Genomic DNA, 22,550 nt, shown 5'->3' with positions numbered 1-22,550 from the left:
CAAGGAGAAAAAGAACTAAGCTATGAATGTGTAAAGTCTCACCTTTTTGTATGGCCAAAAAATGCCCCAACCAACCAACAATATATTCCCTTTCACACATGAAAATTGTTTTAAAGTTAACAGCAGGCCATCTGTAAATTATGCTAAGTAGCCAGCTATTTGATTAGGATGACTTATTCCACAGTGATATCTAAATAAAAGAAGTATCAGAATGAAATCCATTACTTTTAATGCAAACACAGAAATACAGATTTACAGGTAATCAAAAATTCTTAGTTTTCTACCATACAGAAAGCATTTTTGAATAATAGGACGGATCAGTAGATTTAGAACTTCTTTTTAAGTTTTCGAAAAAAAAAACAACCCAGCTACAACGCTTTTTTAAAATTAGAAGGAAATAACCTACTAGTTTATAGCTTCTTTGTATGCTTCCCTAACTTGCTTTTATATCCGCATATAAACAGGTAACAACTTCTTAACAGACAACTAACAGAAACCCTGTCCTGGAATGTCAAAACTTGAGTTCAGTGCTTCTCTTTGTCTTATGTTTTATAATCACAGATTGGCTGAAAGGTTTTAAGTGATGTACATTTTTTCCTGAACATAAAGTAACTTGATTTTGTAGTACAGTTCCTTAAGTAACCTGAACTACAATCTCAAGATTTTTAAAATTTATATTTTGTTTTTAGTTTAAAACACCATCTTGACCATTCAACAGGATTAGTTGTTTTTTCCTACCTGCGAAAAAATTTCCCATATAAGGACACAGATTAAAAAAAAAAGGTCTGCACAGAGATCTCAAATCTTCATTAGATACTGGGATCAGCAGCAACTAAGCTACAAAAACAACTACGATCAGCACGTTTGTATAAGTTAGTCGTGTATGACACTGAGGAGATAGCTACCCACAGACATGTTAGTCAACAAAATTTTCTGTAAAAACTATCATTACTGCTAAGTAATATGTCTTTTGGGAGCACGTGACATTTTAAGACATTCCAGAAGAAAGAGAAAGTTACATAGAAGTCACCCTCCCAAAGCAAAAAACATCCCAGAAGCTGATATAAACAACCTCTCAGAAAGCAAAAAATCCAGTCATTCCTAAACCTGACCCTGCAAGCAGTTTAAGAATGTATACCAGATTCAGACACTTTCAATCAAAAAACCCCAAGACTCACAAACATTTTAAGCAGCATTAAAATATGACACAATAGCAGATATCATTAAATCATGCAGGGTTTTTGCAGTGGATGTTGCAATTACTTCCAAAATTAAGTAAATTCAGAAGTTAGAATAACAGTATACATAAAACAAATGCAAATACTGACGAGGTAGAACTCAGAGAAGAAATTAAGTTGCACAGCATGGTCTCAGCTTCTACATGAAAAGGATCTCAAGCTTAAAATTACTCATTTCTAATTTCAGAATGAGAGAAAATTATGATACTAATCAATCTTTTTTTCTTGTATGAGTTCATTACAGTCTTAAGAAAAACAGAATTATCATTTTCAAAAGTGTTCCTTCTACTGAACTGAGGTCCCAATCTGGCCACTTTAAAAGTAAGTATGTTCTTTTCTTGCAGAAGAAAAGATGCTCACACGTTTAGTGTATTTCTTAATGGAAAACTGACAGCATTCATCATGTGTAGTAGGAATACAGAAAAATTGCTAAAAGAAGCAACACAAAAATTGCTGTTTTGCTTCTGCGAAAAAGAGGCAGGGGAAATGTGCAGAACATCTTTCCATCTTACTGTTTCTCATTTTCAATTGTCACAATATAGATTCTGCTGTCATTTTCACAGACCTCAAAAGGCTGGAGAAATGAGCAAACAGGAACCTCATGAAGTCCAGTCAAGGGAAATACAAAGGCCTGCACCTTGGGAGGAACAATGCCAGGAACCAATGCACCGGCAGAAGGTGGGTGTGCAGGCAGGTGACCAAATGGAAAGAAGCTTGGCAGGGAACCACTTGGGGTCCTGCTGGACAAAAAGCTGGACATGAGCCAGCAGTATGTCCTTGGGCCAACCACCTTGGCCCAGTGTGCTACACTGGCAAAAGCATTGCCAGCAGGTCAAGGGAGGTGATTCTTCTCCTCCACTCAGAACTGGCCAGAGACACCTGGAGTGCTGAGCTACCCAGTACCAGAGAGACGGAGATATCCTGGACTAAATCCAGTGAAACACCACGAAGGTGATCAAGGCTTGCAGCAGCTGACCTCAGTGAAAAGGCTGAAAGCTGGGAGCATTCAGCCTGGAGAAGGTTCCAGAGCGATTTTATCAACATCAAATACTCAGTGGGAGAGAATGAAGAAGATGGAAGAAGACCCTTTTCAGTCATGTCCACTGAAAGTAGAAGAGGCAATACATATAAAACTGAAGCACTGGCCATTCTTTGTAAATGTAAGGAATTTGTTTCAAAATAGGAGTTATCAAACAGTGGAACAGGTTTTCCAGGAAGGCTGCAGAGCTTCCATCCATGGACATATCTATCTGTACACAGTCCCAAGCAACCTGCTCTAGGTGACCTGTCATTGAGCAAGTGGGTTGGACTAGAGAATCTGCAGAGACGCTTTCCAAATTCAACTATTCTGTCAATCTGTAGAAAAGCTTAGTTCCTGTTCTGAAATGATCCTGCCTTTTCAAGCTGTATCATCTTTCATGCTTTCCAGTATCCTATATTTTAACATTTCTAAATATAGCCTTTTATACCTTGACATCAGTATTCGTTTACAATTTGTACCCTACAAAAAGAAGCACTACAAAGAGATAGCTTCAGCACTGAGCCAGTGTGTGACCAATGACAGGGCTGTAGTAAGGTATGTGGATGTACACTATTTGCGTTGGCAAACTAATACTCCTAATAGACCTCACACAGAAAACTTCAAAATGAGTGTCTAACATTTCTATCTCTTTAAACATTTACTAGGTTATTCATGCAGTCTTAAACAGATGTAAAAACCTGTCCTATTACTGCCTGTTAATAGCTGCTATTTGAATTCACTAAGCTTTGCAATCTTTCCATTACAGTGTATTTGAATCTCAAATTCCCAACTTTCTGACAGCTGCCTTATCTCAAAACCATACCCCAGTCTCACAGTACTACTATTCATCCTCATTTGCTGATTTACTTACAGCCTCCTCTGACACCAGCATTCTGAATTAGCATTTCACTTGTTCCCAGATCATTTTTAGGAGATACTCTTTAATTTATATACTGCTCCTGAATGCTTTCCATAAAATGAAAAAGAAGTTCGGCAGAATAAAAAGCAGATGCCATCACGAGAATATCTTCCAACCAAAACTTCCAAAAGAATCCATGATAGTGAGTTATGTAAGTTCTCTTAACCTTTGAAAGATGCATCTAAAATTTGACTAAGAATTTAAATTTCTACTAGATGCTTTTTGAGGTCAGAGATTAAACTTCAAGTACTTAGCATCCCATTCTTTCTACTGCTCCACCTTCTCAATGCCTTGTGTTACAACATCTTGCTAAGCAAGATTATACTGTTCATGGTAATCTTAAATTGAACTCAGACTTCATTAAATAACTTAACAGAAAATAGTCTTCCAAATATAAGTGCTTAAGATAAAACACTGTAGATAAAGAAACACTCTCCTTCAAAAGATAAAAATGGTACTATAAAAATGCTTTAGAACAACAGTGATACTTAACTACATGCATACATAATCTCAAAAGGAATAAAAAGAATTTAAAAGAACCTAAACTTTTTAATGAAAGATATGATCAAGAACCAGCCAACAAAGGCAAAACCTACAGTTAACTATTTGTAAGGCAGACATAGTATTAATTAAATGGTTCCAACTGTTCTTCAAAACCAACAGAACATGATTTAGACACTGGAAATAACATTAAAAATAGTTAAATACAGAAAAACACGTAAGTTTCTTTCTATTCACTTGCCATTATCAAGGTGCTGTTGATAACAGCAGTAGGAAAAAGAGAAAACAAAATCAACATCAACCTGCATTAACGGATGACAGCCCAACAAAGAACAGAAGTCATATGATGGTAATGCAGGCTGCAATTTAAATAAACTCTGTGGGTAAATATTATACTCTGGAGACAAAAGGAACAAGCTGTCCATGAAAATATTTACATATAAGAAAAATACTGATAAAATCTGTGTTGACCTAACAGAGACACTGTACTTCGAAACAGAAATCTAAATAAAATATGCTAAGTTGTACAGTTTTCTACTATGAAATTTTTTTCCAATTTTAAACAGGATAGTGTATTGTTGTAATACATTAATTGGGTTTATATTGTGTTTTATGGGATTTGTAATCTGCATCGTGGTTTTTCCTTACTCATCTGTAACCCAACTCTTCCACTCCCACTTCTCCCTGATTGGATGATGTCTCGTCCCTGCCTCTGGGCCCTGCCCCCTGGGGAAAAAGCCCCCAGATGGGCGGGGCCAAGCTCTCTCTGGCCTGGAAAGCGATCGGGGAAGATCTCCAGCCAAGGCAGGGCAGGACTGGAGAATAAAGCAATATTTCCCTCCCGGACAAAGAGCAGGTTCTTTCTTTTGCCATTGGCGGTCGTCTAGTCTTCGTGGAGAGTTACCACAGTGTGTATCATTGGTTGAAATCAACAAAGTTAAGCAATGTATATGCAAGAATTCACCACTATCAGGCTATGCTCTATAATGCATGGCACTAACAAAAAATATATTCAAGTGTATTTTCAACTAAAATATCTGAAGGCTGATTTTCAAAATAAAATGCCACTTTTAAAAACTTTCTTTTCATTAAGCAAAATAATATGCAAGCTAATCACTTGACCAGAATTCATAACTTACTTAGGAGTTGAAGGACCTCTTGGCCATGTTCCATCCTCATTCTTCTGTTCTATCACCAGGACCTACCACAAAAAGTGTAATAAGAAGACTGAAATAAAAATACCAGTAGATTGCTTTTTGTTCCGTCTTTTTTAATGGATTTGCTGACATGTGATCAAGAAAAGACTAATACTGAAGTTACTATTCACTGCGATTCAAGAATATTCCATTACACTCAGTATTCCATCCATTACACTGCACCTTCCTCTCTGCTTTTTTCATTCCTCATCTTAATTTGGGCAAGTTACTTAGTATTTCTATTCCTCTGCAATCCAGGGATGGCAAGCCACTTATCTCTCAAAGAGGACAGAAGATAACCTGCAATGTTTAAACAGCACCTGTCAATCTATAGAAATCACATGTCTATAGAACAGACTTGTTAAGGAAGGGATAATTCCTGAAGGAATTTTGCCTCACACAGATAGATAAGAAAAAAACCCAAAACACCCACACAAAACTATTTTCTACCTTGATAGCCTTAAAATCGTAACTGTATGGTTACTCCTATATATTTTACCAAAGCATTTATCTAGTATTAGTTTTCCAACAGGACAGTTGGCTAATGAATTTCATTCAATTTGTCATTGGTACAGAAAGGAGTACAGAACACTCAGTCCCAAATACAGGCATGAGGTGTCATTTGAAACTCCACTGGGTATTTGAGATATCTGCCCAATGCTGGCAGATATGACACGGGACTGACAAACAGCTCATGCCTTTTTCTGGATTGACAGCTAAGATAGCTAGATTCCTTGAAATGGCAACTAGACTCCAATACTTAAACTGAATCCAACTCTCCACTTCCAGTGCAACTAATTCTTTACAACTGTATACCGATGTTTCAGGATACTAATTAACTGCCGTGCTGTCCCTGTATGTCTCTATACCGTGACATAAATTCAGGTAAATACTAATATGCTCAAAACCTTATAAGGTTATACCTTATAAGTGTATAAGCCACTTGAAGATGCAATTACGTTTTCAGTCTGAACACATTTGAGCATGAGATTGAAAACAAGCCTTCTATCATGACCAGCTTTCTGTCAGGAACAGAGTAGTCTGCTATCCTTGGTTATTGATGCTTAAAGACTGATTTTGTCATACTTCTTTGACTGGCTCTCAAAGCTTACTAAATAAAAGGTAGATTTAGACTGAGTTCAATGGAATCCCTAAAGGCTTGCTTCGGAAATCAACTGATAAATTCAAAGCATTAATTTACTCAATTGCATACACTATTACAACTATCGGGTTAGACAGACTGTAATAAGCAGAATAACTATTATTAGATTAGAAAGCTCAGGCAGAAAAATAACCATATGTGTGCCAGCAAGTGCAACTGACCAAACACATGGCCTACCACGACATTTAGCATTTTCAGAAACCACAGTTAAACTCTATTTTAAACAGTATTTGTTTTGCTCAAAGTACAGATGTCACCTAGAGATCTTGTCATGGCTTTATTAGACAAGCTTGCTTCACAGTTAATGTTTTACTGGGATAGAAGTAACTTGCAAGTTACACCTTTGATGTGAATCTTTTATGGGAGATGTGGGCTCTTCCAGTAGGACTTCTGCATTGTTAAAATTACCTGTGGGAGAGTTTAAGTGCATACAACATGAAGCTAAAGGACAGTATTTCAAGCAGCGATTTTGGTACACTGATTACCTACCTTCCATGCCATAAAAGAAAACTGAAACACAGCATAAATACTGCTGGTAAGTAGGTTAGAGTCAAGTATTTCAAGGCAAAAGGAACTACATTAATATAATCTCGCCTAAAATTACTGTCATCAAATTTCATCCATCTGCATTTGTAGCGTGACTATATGAACTACAGCTGCTGAAAAAACATTCAACTCTATCTGAAGACTAAAGAATCAGTGTAATAATCTGAAAAGTCACTCTATCAATGCAATTGCTCAATCTGTTTGAATTTATATTTTGTAGTTTAATGTTCAATGTTTGTTCTTTATATTCATCTTCAAAGGTAAAAAAATTATCTTATGAGTAATTTGCCCATAAAGTGATTATTTTAAAGTGGTGACTATCTTATGTTAAAGCAGGTCTACAAACCTCTGTCTCTGTGGTTCTAATCAAAATATTTTCATTTTTTTCTTATTTTGTTTGTTAAATCTAGGCAGTGGAATCTGAGTATAAGACATTATTCTTTTAGAATACCTAAACCATTCTTCAGACTTTGGATTTCATTATACGAATACATCCAAGATCTTACGAATAATTATTTATTTCAGATTTTACCAAATCCATGTCAGCAATTTAATAAAATTTGGTAAACATAAAATTTAAAAGTATATTAAAAATTTTAATTTTCCAGGAGAGTTAAATCCTCTTTAATCTCTCTTTTCAGTCTTTAATCCCAAAAATACACACAAAGATCACTTTAATTTCAACAAATTTGTTCACAAAATCCTCTCTCCCTAACACAATATATTAGAAAGCTATTTTCATTTAAAAATAAGCAAAAATCATTGGGCACAGCTACATTTTCATGACCAAAAAGATAAATGTATTCAAGAAAAGAAATAATATTTCACTGTACCTGTCCCTGGTATAAACCAGCATCCTGTATGGTACTGTCTGGTTTATTCAAAGGTTCAAAAGTATTACTCATGTATTTGTTCCACAATCTCGTCTCTTTTTCACCCGGAATATTGAAGATTTTTCTTATCTCCTTTTCAATTGTGTCTGTTTTGGAAGGAAAGAACACAAGTTTAACATTGCAATACACAAACAGTATAAGGTGAAATAATGCATCAGAATTCACCTCCTCATATTCAAAATATGAATGAAACTGCAGAAATTGCCATGCAACTACATAATTTTGCAGGACAAGCAAGAAATTGCTAGTTAGCTTGCCTTTAAAACACAGTCAGAGGGCTGAATCCTTTAGCAAGGCAGATCAAATAAAGAGAAGTTGATAAATAACAGGTGACAGGAGCCACCTACTCATTTCTGAGTGTACTAACAGAGGAGTCTGGGGAGGTAGAAAATTATCAGAAGTGAGAATGGTAGCAAAATCAGGTGCATGAAGTCATTCTGTTCCCTAAATCAACTCTTTTTGGCTTGACGCTTCTACCCATATTCGAGTGCAATTAGCACTAACCACAATATATACGTGTGAAGTTTCACGTGTCCACAGAAAAAAAATGACTACTCAGTAAAACTGAAGTGCATAAATTTATTCTAAAAGGAAGGTGAACAATTTTATGTCCCTGAAAGAGTCAAAGAAAAAAGGTCTACCAGCCCCTAGTCTAACCTGACAGAAATATAACTAGTGTTACATAATTTTAAGGTAGCATAACTTATCTACAACTGAAATATAAGAAATTTCCAATTAATACTATTCTTCTTACACAAAAGTAGCTTTTATCTAATAGTTGGTTTTTTAACTAATATGTACAGTACTGTACCACAGAAATCCCACTTAGCTGCTTTCTTTAACTGGTAGACTCAGAAAGGCCTATGGAAGCTCTGTCTCCTAACAGCTAACATAGAACACAAAACAGGAGTCAAGAAATATACACTTCATCCCTGATGATCACTGAAAGCACAATTATAAAAACAGGCCCTCTAAGCGCTATGAAAGACACTCCTCCAAAGTCTAAGGACAAAACACAAGTGCGTCAGCTTCTCTTGCTCCCTTTTACTCAAGATTATTTTCTCTTCCACTAGGTTAAACAAGAAAAGCCAAATTGAGACCCGAACTTAAAGGAACCTTGGAAAAATCCAGACACTGGCTTGGGAAATCTATGACAATGGGCCCATATAATATTTGCAGGCATTGTAGGCAACTGAATATAATTTGTTTCTATACCAGTTATCACACATTTTGGTCTGAAAGCAAGTGTTAGACTGGATCATCTGTTTTTGTAAACAGAGATGATATATAGGCAAAGTAGGTGATATCAACAAGGCAACAGACTTATTTGATTTGTTGGCTTTCAAAAAAAAGAAACCATGTACTGTCTGAATCAATTCTCAACCAATGAATTCAAATAATTATATCCATATCTGAATATAAAAACTTATCTAGTCAGCAACAATCTTGTAAAAACAAAAAGTAGAAAATCTAGATTTATCAATGGCTTTCACTAAAAGAATTTACAAAATATAATTTTTCATTCTACTAATACCGTGGCAATTAATTATCTGAGCATTGCGGGTTGCTTTCTTCACAAGTACTAAGCTAATATTATTATGTTAATTTTTAACATATTCCAGCTGTACTAACAGAACTATTACAAGACAGGATGAATCAATCCTATTGGATGACATTATGTCCAAACTCTGGGAAGAGCATGTTCTACTTGACTATTATGTCAGTTTTTGAGACTGTGAAAATAAGATTCTTTTATGTACTTCCACAAACGTATAACCAATGCACGCTTTGTAATTCTTCCTCCCATCCCCAGCAAGTATTACTGGAGTGCTGGCTTATGAATTAAAGTGGAAGTGCCTGGTCCAGCATAAATGAAAACATATCAAATAGGTATTGTCTGAGTCACATTGTGTATGGGGTTCTCCTCTAGTAGAGTCACTGATTCATTAACATTGGAAAAGATGTCCAAGATCATTGAGTCCAACCTTTCACCAAACACCAGTGTATCAACTAAAACACAGCTTTAAGTGTCATATGCAGTCTGTACTCAAACACTTCCTGGGATGGTGACTCCAAAACTTTCCAGGGGAGCTTTAGTTATATACATCTAATGCATAACATGGTTAGTACTAGCATGACATCTAAAAGAGATGGGAAGAGCTGCCATTTAAAGATGCCTCTCATTCCACCAGCTGTATACCCACAATTTGAGACAGTTCAATTTGAGAGTTAGAAGTTATAGTTCCCATACAGATCATACCCTATATTGTTAAAAATCATACAGCTTATACATAAAAACAACTGCATACTTTAAGTACTATTTTGAACGACTACCAGGAATAGTCTTGATGCCATGCTGAAAAAGTTCAGCGAATCCTAATACAAATACACCCTGGCTCCTAAAGGCTAGTGTTATCACAAATGCTGGCCTCGGTGTTAACGTTAAGATGTCAGTCTGAACTAGGAAAGTAATCCCTCCTTCTTTCCTTAAAGAAGGAAAAGGCTAGTCACTGATTCCAGAATAGTCCTCAAGGGGGGCAAGCATTACATTCTTGTATTCTGCAGCAAATAAAAAGGTCACTATGCACTGTCTCCAAGGTAAGGGTCCTCAGTCATAGAAGGTTCCCAAGAAGGTCCAAAGAACATGTCAGATGTGACAGTATCATTGCAAGAGAATGACTGACATTGTTAAGTCTGCCTTTGACTTTGTACTAATTTATTGACACAGCACAGCTTAGCTTCTGAGTTGAAAAGCAAAGGTATTCCAAGAACAACACTTATCTGAAGACTGTTGGGTGAGTATTATATTATACTTAGGATATTTCTCTGGTTTTGTGAATTAAGGAAAGCCTTGTACTTATTTTTTGAGTGCAGTAAATAGTATAATCAATGATGGTGGATAGAAAAACTAAAATTTCTTGAAAAGACCACAGTATTCTGTGTCTACTCACTTCCGTGCAGCTGTTACTGGCTCTTTTGCACTAAAAGCCCTCTGCAACTCTAATAAAAATACATCCCTAATTGCAGTATACAAGGAAGAGAGAAAAATAATCAAGATTCTGTAAAATCCCTCTTGCACATTATTTATTGATATAATAAGCATTTCTGCTGTGTATTTGATGAATTCCAGAACTACCTTAAATATATTTGAGGTAAGAAATGGGGCGGGGGGGAATCACAATCTTTTAATGGATAAGAGGGATCACTTATTATTTCACTCTTAATTTGGGTTGAATTTTTCTAGCTCTTCTTCTAAGGTGGAAACTCTTCTGGATGCCTTGGCAAGGATGGCTCTCTGCTTTGTACTCCGCATAAGAAGCTTCAGCATCAGGAAGGGCATGTTTTTAAACGCTTCCATGAGCATATCATCCAGATTTCAGGAAAGCAAACAAGGCCAGTGTCTGGAAAAGGATTGCCAGTGAACTCTTGACTGCTTCTCATTACCCTTTACAACAATTTATTCATAATCATAATTCTCTCTTTGTTAGGAAAAAATGAATATACCTCCAAGTAACAGTCATTCCAAAATGCCCTGCTTCTGATTAGAGAAAGAAATTTCATCCATTACCTATAATTTCAGTGATACAATTCAGTATAGCTGTAAAATAGTTTGCATTTGGTCCTAAGGGAAGGACAATGTTGAATTGCTTTTTCCAAGTTTCTGGTTTCCTCAGAAAATATTCCCAAGTTAAACAAGATCTCAAAAAGGCAAATTAACATACCACAAACCTTGTTTTGAGGAGAATTTTCACAATTTTAAAGTTTTTATTCTAACACAAGAGGTGATTCTTTTTCTAACTTAAATATTGAAATTTAACAAAGTAAAATGACTGCCTCTAAAGCAAGCAATCGGCAAAGAATTAAAGGCTGGTAAGTGTAAGTCTCTACTCATAATGTGAAGAGAAGCAAAAGCTAAAAAACATACACTGCTGTCAACAAATCTAAACAAAGTGATGGCTGGGCATACAGTGCCAAGGGCATAAACTACAATTCTGCATAAAGTACAAAACTGCACAAGTACACACGATTGGAAGACTCTTATCTCAGATACACATACACAAATACAACAAAAAATGAGGAGCAATTTCTTTGAAAATGTTCTGATTGTTATTTTCAAAGTCAAATATCTTATCAAAATACTGTTTCGAACAATGACAGAATGCTCAACAAGCAGTCAAAATAAATACAAATAAAGATAAGTTAAAGGTTTAACAGAGGATTCAATTACTATAAAAGATTGTGCCTTGCTGCCACTTCACAGTGTGAAGAATACTGCCTTTGTAGGTCACATTTAGCCATTTATGTATTAATTAAATTCTTTCTTGTGTTTCGTAATATATCCTTCTCTTCATATATATGACTAGAACATGCTGGTTAATGTAACACATAAAAAATATTTCTTACACATCAAAAGCCAAGAAAAAGTACTATGAAATCCAATAAACTTCATCACACTATTCACTTCCTTAAAACCTCAAGCTTCTAAAGTTAATACAGATGCTTATATAATAAAACACACAATTTATTGCTAAAATTGTTAAATCCCCTCAATATTCCAATTTCTTAACTTTTAACTTTGACCCAAACAAAACGATTCCCATTGTTTTTAATGATCAAAATACCCATCCATCATTTTATCTAGACATTTATTCAGAACTTGCTACCACATAAAAGTACCAATCACAAATTTTTAGAAAATAGTTGTGCATACCTATTGTATCAGCTTTACTAAATCTTCGTGTGACAACGTTGTTCATATTTCCATTTTCACACAGTTTTAATTCTGTTAGATATACTTCTACTTTGCAGTGCTTTACAAACATACCCTGTTCAACAACCTGAAAAACAGAATGGGATCACATATCAGTCTGAATATGTTTTCATATACACACGCCTAAAGGTATTTTTGAGAACTCTTCAAGAAACTGAAGTTCATGCAATATAAGACAGTTAATAAATGCAAAACATTAGAACTAAAATTCTCCTATAACTTTTTAGTAATACAGTAAACTAGAAAGTACTTTTTTTTCATGATGATGATCATGTCTTACCTGTGTATAACATGATGCCTTTCAAAGTGTTAAGTACAGTTGAAATCACAAATATGCAACCTTAATCCAAAGATACTTGATCAAAAGTAAAACCACCCAAAGTTACTTTTATTTCCAAATACATTCATTGTATACTACTTCCTCAGAATATCAAGAACTAGCTTTCATGGTAGAAGAGTATTACCAAAAATATAATACAAACTAATAAAATCTGGGTATCACATTCTTAAACAAAACCTAGAAACCTTCCACTTACATTCCAATAATGAATACATTCACTTGAAATTTTACCTACTCATTACAGTTGCTTATTATATGTTCAGAATTAGTTAAATATGCAAGATTTTTTTGTTTTTTAATAAAATAAAATGTAGAAAAAAACATTCAGGGTCACCTCTTAAATGTTTTTCCCTTTGATCTTCCAAAGTGTAACTGCAGTACTCTTAGTCATGTAGACTGCTCTAAAAATAACCATCAGACTGATATGTGATACATCTGACAAATACGGTTAAAATAAAGCCACCAGCTAATTGCTAGGAGAGATCTGCTATCTGCTGTACAAATATAACTTATATGCATGTGCCATAGGAAAAATATGAAGAAATTAGTGAATTATTTCATTGCGTACCTTAGCTTTAATGACTGTCTATCATGGCATTTAAACAAAAATGCATCTTAATTTGAGCAGCTTAGTGGTTTTCAACTACTAGAGTCACAACAAAATAGTGGCAGTAAACAAACTATGCAGTCGGGCTAAGAATAAAAAACTGACATTCTAGTAGTTGTACATAAAGGAAGTCCTAACATTTTTTGATATAGACGAAATACAAAATTTTATCAATTTAAAATTTGGATCTACATTTCAAAAATAGCTGATGTAATAAAGGGGATGAAAGTAAAGTATAATACCATGTTTATGAAAAAAAAGCAAGCCATAAAGGCAGACAGGAAAAATAATAATGAATGACAAAAGCATCAGAAACAAAAACACTGAACTGGAGTATGCTTCTCAGATGGTAACTGCTGTTCATACTGGCAGAAAATAACAAAGCTATGCCAGTTTGGCCACTCATTATACTCCATGTATTTTTCCAGTTAGCTACTTCCAAGTGGAATGGAAGTTACTCTAATTTCACTGGTCTCTCCTTCCATCTTCTTCCCAAACTGAAAAAGTTACAGACTTTTTAGTTTATCACAATGATGGAAGAGTACGCAGTTTACTGAAATCCACCTTCAGAAAAAACAGTAACAAGTTGATAGCAGATTATCTTTAAAGAAGGGTTGTTTTAATGGATTTCAGCTCCAACAGAACTAGACAAAAAGACAGACATTTCAGGGATGTCTCTTTAAAACAAAGCCAAAAAACAAAAAACTATTTTATCACATTAGAGAAAATACTATAAAACCCTTAAACAAACTTCTGTTGCTGGCCAAATTAATTTTGAAGACCCCAAAATTCTTCTACAGCTGTATCTACCATTAATATGACTTCAAGTAAGCAGCCAGCATGTATGCAGTTAGACCACACTCATGTCATAAGAAGGAAACAGAAGTTGTACTTTTCAGTGATTTTAAAAGAATTAAAATAAAGATCCCTGTAACTGGAAAAATACACCCAACTGGTCAATACAGAAAGGAGAAATATACCAAAATGGATTTTAAAAACTAAGTAATTCAGTCCAGTGAGGATGCAAATGCAATCACTAATTTGAAAAATCTTAAAAAGTAACACAAACAGAAAAAAGATTCTATAAACTGGTAAAATGTCCTATCATCTTAATAATAAGGTTGTTATGTGCTGGAGTGAACAAAAACAAATTTAAAGACGTTAATTTTTCAGTATCTTATACTGATGGAGGACCACACTATCCACTATCCACCATACCACGGACTACTACTTGCGTTGAGGTAAGCTTTTGGCTTAAAGAAATAACTCCCTTAGCAAGCAGCTGAGAACAGATTGTTCATCAGACAGAAACTACCAATTACTCCACCAGTGTTAACATTATTAGAGCTAGGCTTTTCACTAACATAGTCAATGCAGTTTTAGAGTTATTTACCTAATTACAAAATCGCTTGCATTAATAGCCATACAAGTTTCTAAAGCAAATTTTTCTTGAGGTATTTATTAAGAGAACTTACTTCCAGAAAAAGAAAGTATTATATCCTTTGCATCTCCCTGCCTCAATATTACGCATTTAAGCCTCAAAAACTTGAATAAAAATTAGATATTAATAAGCAACTAAAACAGGAGTTCTCTATATGATTATCATAGGGCAGGACTTAAAAGTCTGCTAATAAATTCCTGTGCAACTCCTGCATATTTGCAGGACTACATCTGAACTATATTCATCTACAAGTAGTTAAGGATTACCTTGCGTGCAATTGGCTCTTGACCTTCCATCAGTGTGTACCAGCTCACTAGCCTATTCCAGCCTTCAGTTGGCAAAAGGATGTAGTCCAGCTCATCAATGAGATGTTCCTTGAGAGACTGAGAATCACCATCTATAAGAGAAAGATTATTTTCACTTGAATATTGTAATTCTGTACTTGAGTTTTTAATGTAATTTTTTCACATAAACAGCGGACAAAATATTTTGAGTCACAATTGCGTTACCAGTATTACGGCGTTCAAAGCAGGTCTTCTGAAATGGTGTAAGCAAACTATCCAGTTCACACTTAACACACCTATTACAGGTGGTATTCCTGTACTGTGTGAGTGACAACTTTATATCTCCATGCAATTATAAGCACTTAGTTGGTTATCATACACCATCCTAGCTTTCAGAGCAACCAATTCATTTCTCCCACTCACTTCACACATATTCCCACATCATCATGGATACTTCCACAGCTGAAAATGAGAATGAGTAGTAAACTTTAAAGTTTGAAGTTATTCACCCTCTATCAGACTAGGAACGTAGCATGGTACAGCCTCCTATTTAGAGGATTCTGTGTGCCCTGGAAACAGTCACTACAAAATTCTTTGCAGAGAAGGGGAGATGCTGCACTCGAATGAAGCACAACTTACAATCCCTTAAGGTAAGCAGCATGCTTTTAGGTTTTGTTCAATCCTTATTACTAGCAGCTATCTTTTAGGTCTAAGAGGTGATTCCAGATGTGAGCCACTGTGAGCTTCAAACATTCAGAGCAGCTGTCTTTCCGATCCCAGAAGCATCACAGTGTAATTGGGAGCACAGTGTGGGGAGACATCCACGAGCACGTCTTCAGGTCTATGTAACTCTTCACCAGATTCATATGGTATTTCTTTCTGCACTGTTCTTACATTGTGAGGTGTAATTTGGATTCTATTATCTCCTTCTAAAAACACCAGCATTTCTTCTAGTATAATTTTTTTCAGAACCATCAAACAGATATCCTGATTCTGACAATTCAGTTCCTCATATACAACACTGTTTTCTATGATGAACAATCAGCTACTCTAAATACCTACTTCCTTGGGCCTGCTTTGATGATGTATCTCTTCTTTTGAACATGACACGCATTACATCACATTCGACATTTTTTGCACATGTTGAGATTAACTGAAATCTCTACCTGTTACTTTTCATTGCTCTCACTTCATCCAACTGCTCTGGAAACAAGGGAGAAGCATTTAAGTAATATAAGCACAACATACTACTTCAGTTTCCTGGAATCAGTCTCCTGTGAATGCAATTACTGCTTTCCTTATCACTGCATTACACTGCAGAATATCTGAGAAAGCAAGCCCATTTTACATTTTTTATTCTTTATATCAGATGAATTTAAGGAGAGCAGGATGAGAGCAACTAGAGCATACTATGTGCCAAAGATTAAAATCCAAGCATCGTCAGGGTCAGTTTATGCAACATAGAAAACCTAGTAGAGAGGATTGTTGCTTTACAATGGATGAAGGAGAAAGTTATTATTTGCTGGGCACTAATGTCCTTAATTTTAAAACTACCTTTATGCAAGAACAAGAGATGTCAGAGGATAACCAGATGGATGGAATCACTGCCAGTGTGGAGCCATAGTTTAGAAACATGAATGAGCAAAAAGTGAAGTTCACAACCCCTGATGCTGTGTATTTTGAAAGGGGCACTGGCAGTGTCAAAACAACAGAATACGGGTTTTCAGAAGCTTTTAGGAAAATGGCTATCATGACTTCAAATTTGGACAGCTAACCCTAAAGTAGGCTTCATAACAACAGTAACTTTAAACATAATCTGAAAATGCATGCAGATTAAGTTATAAATGGTACAAATGAAGAAGTGTTTGGGAAAACTAGAAATTGCCTATTTTTGAAAGGGAAGACACAAAAGAGAGAACAAGCTGATGCTACCTCACTCAGGAGAAAAAGACATTGCTACATCTGATGTCAGCGGAGTTGTATCACCTGAACATCCCTGACGCACTGCAAGATTTACTACAAGAACAGACAAAAGATCTAAATCCTCACATTTCAGAAAACAAAACACAACACTCACCTGGAGCAAAAAGTTTCTAGATGGAAGAGAACATATAGATGTATATGACAATACAGCACCTTCTACAAAGGCACTGGTCAGTGTCGGACATACACACTCATTTACACTGACAATTAGAACATGGTACAACAAATTTATGAAAGATGCAATCATCTTTAACATTTCATTTGCATAATAATGAGATACTAATTACAGAAGTTTTGAATTAAGAAAGCCAAGAGTTCATCATAAACCCTGTGAAGTTGGAAAAACTGGTATTACTACCAGAACAAGCAGTATTATTACATTACCTGTAACTGCAAGGAAGAAAACCAATTAATTATCTGCACAATTCTGTAGCTGCTCGATTTTGCAGATTAAATATTAACAGCTTTAATGGTATTTTGATACTGAACATTAAATAAAAATTTGATGTGAAGATTAAAATATGTGGGAAAGTATTTTGAGACCTGTGTTCAAAAATTTGGCTACAGTTCAGCAAGAGTCAGTCGAACCTGAGTAATTATAGCAGTGACAGAGTTTAATATCCTTAAAAGACCATAAAGAAAACAGGAAATTATCCCCTATCATGTCACACAACTTAAGTCACTGAACTGAATAATAACACTTCCTCAATTGTTCCAGAACTACACAGTAAGGGCTTGGGGCTCATTTACAGAAGTAAGTTTTAGAGTTCAACTTAAAAATCAACCAATTTGGTTAAGCTAGCAAAAAAAGGGAAATCCCAGTGAACTCAAGCTGCCTTTTTGTCAACTTGACTAATTTTCAGTTCTCAAGATAACCCAAAATCTCATTATAAACCAGGAATTTGTACATTATTTCATATTTTGTTACCATTACAAAGAAGTCAAATAATTGTATTTATAAAATGGTGATTTATTAGGGAAATCTATTCCAGTTCCCTTGTCATGGTCTGAAAAGAAACTGAATTTTTTACCTTTATATATGCTGAGGTTCATTTACACTGCCAACTTCAAAAGATAAGACAACTTCATACAATGTACTATCGGCTTATTTCACAGTGAGAGGCAGTTACCTTTGAGAAGTCCAGAGTTATCAATAGGACCAGGGTACACATTCTGATCTCCCATCTGGTATTTGTCCCAGCTGTCAAAGCCAACATATTTTTTCCACTGTTTGAACCAGCGACTATCCACTAGATACCTTAAAGGGAAGAAGACATATATATTAATTATTGGCACGCTACTACTGCCTACCTCATTCATAATAACGCACCAGCACTCATCAGCCTTGTGAAATGACAATGCTTTTCTCTCTGTTCTGCTAAGCATTATCAGCATCTCCTACCAGGGAGGACTTTACCTGCGGTCAACTAAAGATCTCACTAACAGGACCAGGTACAGTTTTGCAAGATTGCCAGTACAACATACCAGAGGCTGAAAAATGGCAAATTGAAAAAAAAAAAAAATCCCTTTTTTGCATAAAGGATTGTCACCTTTAATTCCTGTTCTTGATTTTCAAATTCAGGAGATTCAAGTTAAATCTCTATAATTAGACAGGACAGCCCTTTAAAAAAGTAAGAGAGAACTTTCAGTAAGGAATTGTCTACTGATGGGAGTTTTATTTATAACATTAATGTGCAACTTAAAAAAACTTCAGGAATCTGATGCCTTGTCAAGAACCAGAGAGCATGTTTTCTTCCTCTGAGACAACATCAACACAAACAGTAAATCCTCTGCTTTTGACAAAGGACTAGATGTTCCTCCCACAAACAATTATCAACATCACACTTCCATATAAAGCGATTATATCTCTAATCTCAGCTCTACAGTATTTTTAACCAGATTAAACTGTTGTCACAGTCTGGCTTTTACAAATTCCAGTGATACCTACATTTAGTACCTTTTCTGTCCAGAACTTCTTTAAGATCAAGATACCAAATTTTTTCAGTGATGCTCAGATTTTTATTTCTTTTTTTAGGATACCATATGCATTATTTCTCCTTCATAAAAGTATTCATCTTCTTCCTGGTCTGTCCGAAATCTTTTGCTGCTATGTTAGGATGGAACTGAATTTGATTAATCTGATATGACCTTGCCTTCTGCTTTATACTCTAGGTTTTCATTCTCATGAACATACTTAAGGCCAACAGCATTCTCCCCTTTCTCTCCTGCTGTGGCCATCCAGCTCTATTCCATAAGAGCTGTAACTCTTATGTGTGTGGTTATGAATGTAGTCACCATCAAACCTGCTAGACTTGTCTCATTGGCCTCTACTTTCTTGACCTAAATTTGAGTGAACTATGAATCTTAAGAAGGAAAGATAATTTTACACAGAAGAGAAACAACCATACACGCAAACTGCCCTTATTTTAATTAACGCTTAAGAAATTATTGCTCCTAGAGAATCATTTTACTTTTCAAATGCTTTGTATTAAATGTCTTATCACACCCTAGTAACAGAGTGATTAATACAAATTTTTGATAATAAAATGGAACAGTAAGAGACAGCTTGGGGTCCTTTAGAGTCCTCCCTAACACAAATGTTGTAACATTGCTGTTTCCTAACACGAAGTGCAAAAAATCTTTCGTCACTTCCCTTCACATTTAGGAACTGAATGTAGAAATCTTTTCAGGCTCAAATAATAGCTTAATATTTCTTCTAGAAAGAAAGCTGAAAGGTCACCTATAAATCATGCAAGTATGTAAGTATGGTAAGAACTAGTCACATTCCTTCACCACAAAGTAGAGGTAACATGCATTACATGGAAAAGAAAGGTTTATTGAATTTATTTAGCCAAGAAAAAAAAAATTGCACACAGAGATTTTGAAATTGCTAGCAGACAGTATAGATGTGAATTCTTACAGCAAATTACTGGCTATAGGCATGTGTGTGCATGTACGTGTATCTACGTTTTATACATATTAGGCGTTTTAATGAACATTCTGCTACTTTTCCTTCAATAGAAATCTGGTACAGGTGAGAAAGCTATTTTGAGTTATTCTGAACACAGTCACAGTAGCTGTAATCTTCTCTCTTATCCTTAAGAATGGTATTTCCCAATTTAGTACTCTGAATAAAAAAAACCTCAACCATAAACTGCTCCCCTTCCCCCATCCCACAAAAAGCAGAGATTACAGTTTGAGATAATAACAAGTTACTGGAAACAGAAATAAGAAAAACAAACAGTAACAGCAACAATATTAATAACAGAAGCGTAAAAAAGAGGGTGATTTACATCCAAAATGCTCCTCCTGGGGGACAGTGAACAGTGGTGGATGGGTTTTTTCCTCCAGCCATGACTTTTCTCATCCTCAATCCACACCACTCTTGTCCTAAGCAGGAGCCCCTGACTCTCACCCCTGCGGGTGGTAGAGCATAATAACCTGGACAAGCCCAGAGCTGGGCTCCCAGCTCCATTCCCTCATCGTGGAAAAGTTAACTCTGTCCTGGCCAAAACCAGAACACCCCACTACAAGACCTTGCTCTTAATCAAGACTATGAAATACTACTTTTCCAGTGAGATTAGGGAAATCAGAAATTTGCATTGCAATGCCATACACTACCCTCAATTTACGCAAGAAGGATATGCCACACTAAAGATTATGTTGGGGAAGGGAAAAAAAACAACAAAACCAACAGGAACACAATTACACCATGCTCAGTTTAAGGCGAATCAATCAACCTGCTAAAGCACTTCTGTAGCAAAAATCCACACTTCTCTGCATTAATGGGAAAAGTAATAATCAGAAATTTATAACTTGAGGCTTTTGACTCTAAAAAAATATTCAATACAGCATTCTCTCCAAGATCAACAAGACTACTCATCTGTACAGAAGAAGGCAAACCACTGGAAGAAAATTTATCTTTCCATCAGTGCTATAATATCCATGATACAGTCAACCACCTGAAATCTAAGTATTACCTATGAGGGACAACCAGTAATTTAAGAGGAAGCTCAAGTAAACAGAACTACATCTGCTAAACCCTAATTTCTTAAATGATATTTGATCCCTTCTTTAGGAAAAAATATTAAAAACTTGGGATATGCGCCTGGACCAGATACACTTCCTTGTAACGTGTGCGGTCCCAGATGCATAAATAGCATACCATGCATTAGCAGAACAGAGACCAAAATACATGTATATTAAACTGGGTACAATGTTTTGTCTTTATTTTTGTTACTATTACCTAATGCAGAAAGGAGTTCCAAATGAGTCTAATGCTACAGTAGTTTTTTGAACTGTGGACCTGACCAAGAGGGCTACCCCAGACTCCCAATCAAAGTTATAATGTATAGCCTATCCATTTCTTAGAGTTATGATTAAGAAATGTTTGTTATCTGATAGAAACAAGATTTCACTCAACCAGGAATCACAGGTTTTGCTCTCCGGCATGTCATCAGTTTAGCTAGTGAGCAGGACAACCAACCCATCTTCTGAGGTAAAACAAATCTAGAGGATTTGAATAAAGATTGGAGTCAAGAAGAGTCTCAAATTTCTAGATATTCTGCTTTGATGAGCAAACCTTAAAAACTAAGACAACTGCACAGCCAAATGAACTGATTAACTCTAAACCAGCAGATACCTGACATGTATAGTTATTTCAGATAAATCAGTAACCTGAAAGTGTTTGAAGAAAATAGTACAACCAAGCCACTTAGAGCCAACTGGTTGATAACACAGAACACTGGAATAGTCCCAAACCTTTACTAAAAGTAAGCAAAACTATGCGTGTACCATTTGCTGAAAGTTACATTCAAATATGGAATTTTTGGTATTAACAATACAGGAAATATTTGTAAAGTTTAATTAGCTTTAGGAGCTTTTCCTTGGTTATATTATGTATACTTAAATTTTTCTTTGTGCAAGTAGAATCAAAAACTATAGAACACGTGAATATGTTCTCAGTTCAAGTCTGGCTTACTTCATTACCCAGTATTTACTCCTGAGTAGAGCTTGGGATTGCTTCATAAGATATATCTGCTCTCTTCTGTAAAATGTTTCTTGCCTGTCTGAAGTGGATTATCATATACAAGGGACAATTTATACGCTGGAGTGCTCTAGAATGCCAGGTAATGGTATAAAACATGAGGAAATGGAATGAAGCTGCAACAGGGGAAGTTCATACTTGACATCATTAAAAGCCTGAGAGGGTGGCTGGTCACTGAAACAGGCTCCCTAGGGAAGTGGTCACAGCACCAAGCCGGTCAGCTCAAGGATCAGCAGGAAGACACTCTTAGCCATATGGTTTAGCTTTAGGCAGTCCTGCAAAGAGCAGGAAGTTGAATTCAATGTTCATTATGGGTCCCTTTCAATTTGGGATATTTGGCCTTGGCCAGTGGTCAGTCCATCTGGAACTGGCTGACATTGGCTCTGCAAGACACAGAGGAAGCTTCTGGCAGCTTCTCCTAAAAGCCACCCCCGTAGCAACCCCGCGACCAACACATTGCCATGCAAACCCAATAAAACTGGGTCACCCAATTAAATTTACCAGAAAAGACCGTATCCTTATGTATGACCAAATGATCCACTGTGGAGACTCAAGGCAGCCCAAAATATGATTACTTACAGACTTTTGCAGATTAACGTGC

At 35.7% G+C, this 22,550-nt stretch overlaps 1 protein-coding gene across 3 annotated transcripts in view; it reads right to left on the bottom strand.

The window, feature by feature from the left end:
• USP15 (ubiquitin specific peptidase 15) overlaps positions 1-22,550 on the bottom strand; it is a 59,626-nt gene that overhangs the window by 30,457 nt on the left and 6,619 nt on the right. For 2 of the 3 annotated variants that reach the window (XM_040061681.2, XM_040061682.2), the window contains exons 2-6: positions 18,033-18,160; positions 14,902-15,032; positions 12,188-12,314; positions 7,417-7,562; positions 4,819-4,880 (exon numbers count right to left, since the gene is read on the bottom strand). In XM_040061681.2, coding sequence (XP_039917615.1) covers positions 4,819-4,880; positions 7,417-7,562; positions 12,188-12,314; positions 14,902-15,032; positions 18,033-18,160 — 594 coding nt within the window. Of the gene's footprint in view, positions 1-4,818; positions 4,881-7,416; positions 7,563-12,187; positions 12,315-12,921; positions 13,000-14,901; positions 15,033-18,032; positions 18,161-22,550 lie in introns of those variants that run through there. The other variant, XM_040061683.1, reaches the window with a different exon arrangement.

The sequence above is a fragment of the Hirundo rustica genome, chromosome 4 (genome assembly GCF_015227805.2).
Source record: "Hirundo rustica isolate bHirRus1 chromosome 4, bHirRus1.pri.v3, whole genome shotgun sequence".
Lineage (NCBI taxonomy): Eukaryota > Metazoa > Chordata > Aves > Passeriformes > Hirundinidae > Hirundo > Hirundo rustica.
Note: the sequence above shows the minus strand (reverse complement) of the source record. Positions and strands in the feature narration are given on the sequence as shown.